General features: G+C 46.2%; 1 protein-coding gene across 7 annotated transcripts in view; it reads right to left on the bottom strand.

Moving 5' to 3' along the window:
• Window positions 1–10590, bottom strand: part of CCDC138 (coiled-coil domain containing 138) — a 246151-nt gene that overhangs the window by 59926 nt on the left and 175635 nt on the right. For all 7 annotated transcript variants that reach the window (XM_014532105.1, XM_014532108.1, XM_014532106.1 and 4 more), the window contains one exon: window positions 3449–3625. In XM_014532105.1, coding sequence (XP_014387591.1) covers window positions 3449–3625 — 177 coding nt within the window. The remainder of the gene's footprint in view (window positions 1–3448; window positions 3626–10590) is intronic.

Below are 10590 nucleotides of genomic sequence, written 5' to 3'. Positions count from 1 at the left end.
AGACCACCAACTTACACCATACACAAAAATAAACTCAAAATGGATAAAGGACTTAAACATAAGATGGGAAACCATAAAAATCTTGTAAGAATCCATAGGCAGCAAAATAGCAGGCGAATGTCTTAGCAGTATCTTTACCGATACAGCTCCTAGGGCAGTGGTTCTCAACCTTGGCTACACATTAGAATCACCTGGGAATCTTTTTAAAATCCTGATTTCTGGGCCTCATCCTCCGGAAATTCTGTTTCTTTGTTACTAATGTTGTGGCCCCACCCCATTACAAAGAAACAGAATTTCCGGAGGATGAGGCCCAGAAATCAGGATTTTAAAAAGATTCCAAGCTGATTCTAATGTGCAGCCAAGGTTGAGAACCACTGCTCTAATGCTTTCTGTAGCATAGCTTAACAAATAAAACCTAAGACAGAGTCAATGTACTTGAATCTAAGAAAGCAAAACTCAGAAACAACTAATCATAAACATTCAACTAGATTTTCTTGAACCCGAGAAAATCAAACTCAAGAACAATTATTATACAGCCAAGTCACTAAATTTCCCCAAATAAGGCAAATATTTAAGCTACAGCCAATTTCTTGCCTTGCCCCCCCCCCCCCCCCATATCTTTGCTATTAAAACCTTTGCCCCAGGTCCCACCTGTGGAGTACCCTGAATCATTTTCAGTTTTGGTGCTGCCCATTCAAATCATTTGCTCAAATAAACTTTTCAAAATGTAATGTGTCTCAGTTTATCTTTTTACAATACCATTAAAAAACAACAGAAAATGAAATAAAACAAATATACAAAATACAAGTCCAAATGTTTTAAATTATTATATTGGATTTAACAGACATAAAGTTACTATTAAATTACTATATAGGTTTTTAAATACTTTCCATACTGATTTCCTGGGTAATCAGTAGTAGGCACTTTGGGTAGTGCAGGGATAGATGTCAGCCCATGACACCTAGCTCCAGCTCCTTGCTCTGAAGCTCCAAAGGGCTTCAAAGGAAGCCCCAATGTTCAGCAGAGTATTGCAAACACAGTGCTTGAAACACAGTGCTACACACACACAGCTGGCTACTAATGCACATTAGATGGGTGAGATAAGCGTCTGCAAATCAATTCTACCAAGATTTCTTTTCCAACAACTTTTCCATATGAATTAAAAAAAATAGCATGTGGAAATTATGTATGTAGTGAAATGAGTTTCCCATCTCAAATCTAGAAAGAAAAAATATAAAACCAATAGCTAGAGAAGTATTTGCTGCATTAATCTATCATTCATTTATCCCTTTAACGAATTTTGTTGGCTCACTAATACCAGGTACTAGATTATTAAAAATAGAAAATATATCAAGAAAATTTATATAAATATCAAAGACCTTCCCATTATGGAACTTCCAAAAGTTTCCCATCACTAAAAACAACATGGCTTTCTAGCAATCCACACTAGTATTTGCTTCATTTACTCAAACTGAGCAAGAAATGATAACTTTGGATTTGAACATAACTTGAATGAGGGTAAAGAAATGTAAAAGAACTGAACATCTGTTGACTAATCTGTGGTAAAATTATTTCTCCAAATATGAACATTATGGTGCCACAAAGTCATTTCACCCAAGCAGGCCCACTGTTTCCTAAAATTTTACTTAGTTTTTCTTTGGCTACAAGATTTCACCTGCATCAGACATATTCAGACAGATTTGTTTTCGATGAATAGATATTTGCATCTGGTAGGATTTTTGTTTTTCTCATTAAACAAAAAATTTTGTGAAACTAGTTGGAAATCTACACACTTAAACAAGTAATCTTGGGTCTCTGTCTCTCAGTTTACTAATTTTTCACTTTTTGCTCTATACTTTAAATTTATACATTAAATTACTTACCTAGGTAGCTAGTTCCCCAACTATAATCAATTATCTTAATGGTAACAAATGGCTAAAAATATTAGCAAAATAGATCAGTGAAAATATGACATTTTGGGGCTAGAGAAAACAAACAAACCTGGAAAACCTTTTCATGGTGATATATGATAAAATGCACTTTACATCCGGAATCAGAGACCTGGTTTCAAGTCTGAGTTCTACCTCTCTACAGCTGTGGAATTCACGAACAAGTTACCTAATTTTTCCAGGCCCCAGTTTTCCTATTAGGCATCCTTCAGAGGGATGTTGTAAAAGGAAATAAAATTGTATATAACAGGGAATTGAAAATGTGAAACCATACACCAACTGTACCTAGTTAGAAGTATAACCACGCTTTGCACCCAGCCATTAGGGATTCACCAGTATGGAGCATCAAGTAATATAGATTGCTTACTACCACACTGAGCAATGGCTTTCCAGTTTTACTTTCCACTTTCTGGAAGGCATTAACATTTTAATTTTAGCAGTGCTAGAGGGAAGAGGAATAGGTAAAAGGCCAAACTACAGTGAAAAAGAATTTATTGAAGTAAAATGACTGCTTGTTACAAGTCAAGGGGTTACTCTAGATTGAAAGAGCTAAGGCAACCAAAGCTAATATTTATGGTAAACATCCCTAAACATATCTGTGCTAAATTAGGAACCACCAGTAACAAAAGAACTAGTTGTATCAATATAATAAAACCCTAATATGCAAATCGATCAAATGGCAGAACGACCGGTCGCTATGACGTGCACTGACCACCATGGGACAGACGTTCAATGCAGGAGCTGCCCCCTGGTGGTCAGTGCGCTCCCACAGGGGGAGCGCCACTCAGCCAGAAGCCAGGCTCACAGCTGGTAAGCACAACGGCAGTGGAGGGAGCCTCTCCTGCTTCTGCTGCAGGTGGGCGGTAAGAAGCAAGGTGTCCCAGACTGCGAGAGCCCCAATTGCGAGAAGGATGTCCGCCAAGGGGTCCCAGACTGAGAGAGGGTGCAGGCTGGGCTGAGGGACTCCCCTTCCAGTGCACAAATTTTGTGCACCGGGCCTCTAGTATCAATATAAAACCCCCCACAGACTACAAAATATTACAAATATGAATATAAAAGAGTAGCCTCCAACAAAAAACAGTAAGGGTGAAGAGGCAACAACAGGACAATGGCTGTCACTGTGCTCACTTTAAGTGAAGAAACATTTGGTTATCTCACTCTGAGAAAACAGGAAATATAAGAATAGATCTGTCAGAATGATGAGACAAAAGAGAAACAAGAAAGAAGCTTGAGTATATGAGTAACATTTGCAAAGTATATCCACATAACTGAGATGACTACTGGAAATTATAATAAGTTAGTGAAAATCTGGACAAAGGGTTAGGTTTTATAACTTAGTGATGCTATTAATGACTCTATTATACAACTATTAAAATATTTTAAAGCATTTCTACTATAAAATATAATGGTATCTGATATGTAGAATTATATATTCAGAACAAATGAGAAAAATCATCCTACCATAATTTCTTTAATGTATATAAAACTTTAAAACTTACTGGATTCCACTGTCATCTGAAGCAAACTATCAATGACATTGGATAAGAGCCCTTTACTGGATATTCTTAGGTGATTTAATATTACTGGAACAGCTTGATACTCCAAAAATAAGATTTTTCCTTCATCTGTCTTCAAGTCCAAACAAAGAGAATCAAATGCCTGAGCCAGGTAGTCAGCTGAAAAACAATATGAAAAATCCACTTCCATATTAATAGTCCAGCTGGTAACCAGAAACAGAAGGTACAAAGGGAATATTATAACTTTAACAAATTCAAAAGTGAAACAATTTAAATGACCAGAGATTACAGGCTAAATTTAGATATTCCATGCCTAACTAATTTGTTAGAACTCAAGTGGGAAAAGAGAAAAGGAACTACATTATGATATAGTAAAATTTTATTCAAAATTTTCATATTTTAACATTGAAATAATAATAAACCCCATTTCTATGTGATATCAAGAAAACAAATGATGTTTAATAGTAAATATCATAATTAGTGTTTATTTTTCTTATTTGATTATAACAATCACTTCCATAAATTTAAACAGTATTAGTATTTCTTTTACAACAGCTTCTAAGATTATACTTTTTGTTTTTACTGCTTTCTTAATGTTTACCTATTTCAAGATATCACTTTATACAAACTTGCTGAATGAGTTTTAAACTAGGATTTCTGTCTCCTAATAAAGATAAAACATTAGCATTTAAAAATCAACTTCAGAAGATTGGATTAGCGCTAGTGTGTTACTTTTTGTTATACATCTGCCATTATGAACAGCAAGATTTCATCATGGCCAATGCTACGATGGCACCTGCCAGATCAGAAGCCTGGAACTTTCTTATAGATGTTCCACAGATGATTGGGAAGCTTGTAAAGCCAGGATTAAGAAGTATAAATTTAACCAGAATCAATACAAATGAACTATTAAGATACTCATATAATTATACTTCAATACACCAAACAACCTAAGATACTATTCTTACAATGATTTTACATTGTGCTTTTAACAACACAAGAACATCCTAGTTGCCTGGCTGGTGTAGCTCAGCAGTTGAGCATCGACCCAGGAACCAAGAAGTCACCGGTTCAATTCCTGGTCAGGGCACATGCCTGGATTGCAGGCTCAATCACCAGTAGCGAGCATGCAGGAGGCAGCTGGTCGATGTTTCTCTCATCGATGTTTCTCTCTATCCTTCTCCCTTCCTCTCTGTCTAAAAATCAATAAGAACATATTTAAAAAAACACACAATGTCCTAGTTTTCTAAAACTCTCACCCCAACATACTATGCAAAAGAATAAAAAACTGTTCATGTCATGCAAGTACTAGTGAGTTAAATTTTCTACTGAGACTTCTATTTAAAGACTCAAAAATGGTCCTAGCTGGTTTGGCTCAGTGGGTAGAGCCTGCGGACTGAAGGGTCCCTCCCAGGTTCGATTCTGGGCAAGGGCACATGCCTGGTGAAAGGACAAAGAACTTTCCTCCATCTTGTCTTGTAGGGCTGGGCCCTCAGCCTAAGCCCCCTCCCTTTTCTGAGAGTGACCACAAGAATGCCAGTACTGTCCTAACTCCCCCAACCACCACCTGAGTGGACCAATGAAGCTCCAGGAATGCAGCTAAGGTCCTAATAAGGCTATAGTGGGGGACGGCTCAAGCCTCAGAATGTGCTGGTCACTTCCTGACCTTTGTGCTGTAAGACCCTGCTGAAAAACCCTGACCAGAGTGACCAATCTCTGTAACTCACGTCACTTACCTAAGCCCACCCAAATAACTAGCCCTATATAACCTTTGTTCTCCTGGGACTCTGGTCTCTCGTCTCGCCTCTGCGTCAGAAAGAGGCTGGGAGCCAAACCCGGGTTTGAATAAAGACTCTTTGCTTTTGCATCGGAAAAGGCTCCCTGGTGGTTGATTATTGGGGACCCTGAACTCTGGGCATAACATTTGGGGGCCCGTCTGGGATCCCCAAAACCCACGGGGGACCCCGATCCAGAGAAGAGTCTGACTGACCGCGGTAAGTGTCTGTGTGTTGTCTCTTCTGTTCTGTGCGAGCTCGCTTCTGAAATCTGAAGTGCCCGAAACAGTCTAGGTGGACGCACTGGAGGACCTCGGGCAGGAGGAGTCAGAGGACGCTCTGATACTCCGTCTGAAGGGGCGTAAAAACCCCTCACGAGGGGAGTGGGTTCCCCTCGAAACTCTGGGACGAGGCGGGTCGCTCCCATTGGTTGGCGTAAGGCCATCGTCCAGTTTTCGGCTTTGCTTCCGTGGGGTCGGAAGGCTGTTCTTGGGCGCCTTTGTTTGTTTGCTTTCTGTGTTGTTTTGTCTAATTTTGTGGACTTACTGGACGGACGATATGGGACAGACTCAAACTACTCCTTTAAGTATTATGATTGATCATTTTAAAGAGGTTAAAGGAAGAGCTAACAACCTTAGCGTAGAGGTGCGGAAAAGCCGATGGCAAACTCTCTGTTCCAGCGAGTGGCCGGCTTTCAACGTCGGGTGGCCGCCGGAGGGGACTCTCGATCTCCCCACCATCCACCGGGTCAGGGAAGTTGTCTCCCGGCTGAAAGGGGGTCACCCGGATCAACTCCCTTACATTATTACTTGGCAGGACCTTGTGGAGGACCCGCCCTCTTGGCTTAAACCCTTCCTCCCCCCGCGCCCTCCGGAGCCCATTCTTGCCTTGCAGGAAGCGGATAAGAAGAAAGAGAAGAAGGCCACCTTGCCGTCAGCTCCAGCTCCCCTCTACCCGGTCTTGCAAGGGGGAACCGATAAGGAACTAATTTTTCCTCCCCCGTATCAGCTCCCTAGGATGCCAGAGAGATTTGATCCTCCCCCATCGCGGGAAGCTGCCGCAGTTCCGGGAGTGGCTGGGGGCGGAGTTCCGGGAGTGTCTGGGGGCGAAGTTCCGGGAGAGGCTGGGGGCGGAGTTCCGGGAGTGGCTGGGGGCGGAGTTCCTGGAGCGGCTGCGGTTCCGGTAGGAGGCCCGCCTCTCACCAGGCAGAGGGCTCAGCGGGAGCTGTCTGTCGCAGCCTCCAACTCCACCATCAAGGCCCTACCCTACGAGCCGCTGGGCCCCGGATGTGGAAGGCAACCAGACCCAACACTATTGGCCCTTCGCCACCAGTGACCTTTACAACTGGAAGGCACAGAACCCTAAGTTTTCCGAGAAGCCGGCGGGGCTTATTGACCTGTTAGACTCTGTTCTTTTCACCCATCAGCCCACATGGGACAACTGTCAGCAGCTTTTGCAGGTCCTGTTCACAACGGAGGAGAGGGAGAGAATCCTCAATGAGGCCCGGAAGGTGGTTCCCGGCATAGATGGACACCCCACCACTAATCAGGCCCAGATAGATGTCTCTTTTCCCTTAACTAGGCCTGAATGGGACTTCAACACGGCAGAAGGTAAGGAGAGGCTCCGAATCTACTGCCAGACTCTAATGGGGGGTCTCCGAGCGGCTGCTAGGAAGCCCACCAATTTGACCAAGGTAGGAAATGTACAGCAGGAAAGGGATGAATCTCCAGCTGCCTTTTTAGAACGAATCATGGAGGCATACCGCACTTATACCCCCATGGATCCAGAAGCTCCCGAGAATAGAGCGGCTATAATCATGAGTTTTATAAACCAGTCGGCCGCGGACATTAGGAAGAAACTGCAGAGAATAGATAGATTAGGAGAAAAGAGTTTTCAGGACTTGCTGGAGGTAGCCGAGAAAGTGTATAACAATCGGGAGCCTCCTGAGGAAAAGCAGGCCCGCACCATGGCGGCTGTCAGTGACAAGCAGACCCGAAATCTGGCCAAGATTCTGCTAGCCACCACCGCAGACTCCCCTGAGGAATGGACTCGCCGCCTTCGCCAACTTGCCAATGACCAGGAGGGAGGTAAGGGGGCCGCCCGGGGCGGGAAAAAGAAGCTGCAACGGAACCAGTGTGCTCACTGCAAAGAAATAGGACACTGGGTCCGAGAATGCCCCAGGAAGGCCGGTAGGAAGGGAAATAAGACAGACAGGGTGGAGGTCTTGGAGCTGGAAGGACTGAGTGATTAGGGGAGTCGGGGTTCGGACCACCTCCCCGAGCCCAGGGTAACTCTTAGAGTGGAGGGGACCCCTGTTGACTTCCTTGTCGACACTGGAGCACAACATTCAGTCCTCCGCACACCTCAGGGGAAGCTAGCCAACAAAAAGTCCTGGGTGCAAGGGGCAACTGGCATGAGCCAGTATTCATGGACTACCCGAAGAACAGTAGATCTAGGAACGGGCCGGGTATCCCATTCTTTCATGGTAATACCGGAATGCCCCTACCCCCTATTAGGACAGGACTTGCTAACCAAGATTGGAGCCCAAATAACTTTCAGACAAGGGGGGCCCCAGGTCACCAATGGCAAAGGCCACCCCATCCAGGTTCTGACTCTGAGACTGGAGGATGAATATCACCTCCACCAGGGGGCGCCCCCAGTAGAAAGCAATATGGACAGATGGCTACAAGAATTCCCCGCAGCTTGGGCAGAGACGGGGGGAGTAGGACTGGCCGCTCACAGGGCCCCAACCCTGGTAGAGCTAAAACCAGGAGAAGGCCCGATAAGAGTCAAACAGTACCCTATGTCCCAGGAGGCCCGGAAGGAAATCCAGCCTCACATCCGGAGACTGCGAAGCCTAGGGGTACTGGTTCCATGCCAATCTGCCTGGAACACCCCCCTCCTGCCAGTCAGAAAGCCCCACACGAATGACTATCGACCAGTCCAGGACCTCCAGTAAGTAAATAAAAGAGTCATGGATATACACCCAACCATTCCTAACCCGTACACTCTCCTACGCTCTTTGGCACCCTCTAGAGTCTGGTATACTGTATTAGACTTGAAGGATGCCTTTTTCAGCCTGCCGCTAGCGCCTCAAAGCCAACCCCTGTTTGCCTTCAAATGGCACGACCCAGAGGAAGGCTACAGTGGACAATTAACCTGGACACGATTGCCCCAAGGGTTCAAGAATTCGCCTACCATCTTCGACGAGGCATTACACGAGGACCTCGGTGAGTACAGGAGAGAGCACCCCAGTCTCACCCTCCTCCAGTATGTAGATGACATCCTGATTGCTGCTGACACTGCCAAGGACTGTGAGCAGGGAACCAGAGATCTGTTGGCCACCCTGAGGACCTTAGGGTACCGGGCCTCCGCGAAGAAAGCTCAAATATGCAGAGAGAGGGTGAGTTACCTGGGATACATCTTGGAGGGCGGACAGCGGCGGTTGTCTGATGCCAGAAAAGAGACAGTCTTGAAAATTCCTACTCCCACCTCCCGGAGGGAAGTGAGGGAATTCTTAGGATCGGTTGGCTATTGCCGCCTCTGGATACCGAGTTTTGCCGAGATCGCCAGACCCCTATATGAAGCTACCAAGGAGGGGAGGGCATTTGAATGGACTGAGAAAGAAGAGACTGCCTTTAACCAGATAAAGAAAGCCCTTTTGGCTGCTCCAGCCCTGGGCCTGCCGGACATTACAAAGCCCTTTCGCCTCTTTGTAGACGAACGCAAGGGAATAGCAAAGGGGGTTCTAACTCAGGCCTTAGGCCCCTGGAGCCGCCCCGTAGCTTACCTGTCTAAGAAGCTGGATCCAGTAGCTGCCGGCTGGCTGCCGTGCTTGAGAATCATTGTGGCAACCGCACTCTTAGTCAAGGACGCCGACAAACTGACCCTGGGGTAGGAAATAGGGATCACAACCTCGCATGCCATTGAGGGGGTCCTAAAACAGCCTCCTGACAGGTGGATGAGCAATGCACATATGACCCACTATCAGAGCCTGCTGCTCAACCCCCCTAGAGTGCAGTTCCATCCCAGCGCGGCCCTCAACCCCGCTACTCTGCTGCCTGACCCCGACTTAGATGCCCCACTACATGACTGTGTGGGGATCTTAGAGCAGGTACACGGACTCCGGAAGGACTTGACTGACCGGCCCCTCCCTGATGCAGAGGCTACCTGGTTCACGGATGGGAGCAGCTTCGTGCGGAACGGGTGCAGGTATGCGGGTGCGGCGGTGGTCACTGAAACAGACACTGTGTGGGCGGAGGCCCTGCCCTCTGGGACGTCAGCCCAGCAGGCAGAACTCGTCGCCCTTACCAAGGCACTGACACTAGGGGCCGGGAAGCGGCTTAACGTTTACACAGACAGCCGTTATGCGTTTGCCACCGCTCATGTCCACGGGGCGATCTATCAGGAGAGAGGGCTGCTGACAGCAGAGGGACACACAATAAAGAATATGCAGGAGATTCTCGACCTGCTTGCGGCCTTATGGCTCCCTGCCAAGTTAGCCATTACCCACTGCCAAGGGCACCAGAAGGCAGACGACCCGGTGGCGAGAGGTAACCAAAAGGCTGATCAGACAGCCAAGGCAGCTGCCTTCACTTCGGTCCCCACCATGGCCCTACAACTACCAGACCCAGGGGACCTGGTTTTGCCAGACCAGCCCGGGTACTCCCAGGAAGAGTTGCAGCGGATCAAGAAGCTTCCTCTCACCCAGGAGGTAAAGGGATGGTGGTATACACCGGACAAGGAGCTCATACTGCCAGACTGGCTTGGAGTCACAGTGTTAGAATGCATGCACCGATCCACCCACCTGGGGGCCCGGAAATTAAAGGACTTAATCCAGCATGCCAGGATCAGGATTCACCAACAAGACTCCAAAATAAATCAGATAGTAGCCTCCTGTAGGACCTGCCAACTCACAAACGCAAGAGCCGGGTCAGGTGGAGAAGGAACCAGGCTCAGGGGTACCAAACCGGGAGTACAATGGGAGGTCAATTTCACTGAAGTTAAACCAGGGAAGTATGGGTATAAATATCTTTTAGTGTTTATAGACACCTTCTCTGGCTGGGTAGAGGCATACCCAACCAAGCATGAAACAGCTCAGACGGTGGCCAAGAAGCTGCTGGAAGACATCTTACCCAGGTATGGTTTTCCTATGATAGGATCCGACAATGGACCAGCCTTTATTTCGCAGGTAACACAGGCAATAGCCAAGGTCATAGGGGCAGATTGGAAATTACATTGTGCTTATAGGCCCCAGAGTTCAGGGCAGGTAGAAAGAATGAATAGAACTCTAAAAGAGACCCTTACCAAATTAACCATGGAGACTGGCGGGCGGGGGGGTCCTCTCCT

This window comes from Myotis brandtii, unplaced genomic scaffold (genome assembly GCF_000412655.1).
Source record: "Myotis brandtii unplaced genomic scaffold, ASM41265v1 scaffold842, whole genome shotgun sequence".
In the NCBI taxonomy this organism is placed as follows: Eukaryota; Metazoa; Chordata; class Mammalia; order Chiroptera; family Vespertilionidae; genus Myotis; species Myotis brandtii.
This window is presented reverse-complemented; position numbering and strand designations above follow the sequence as displayed.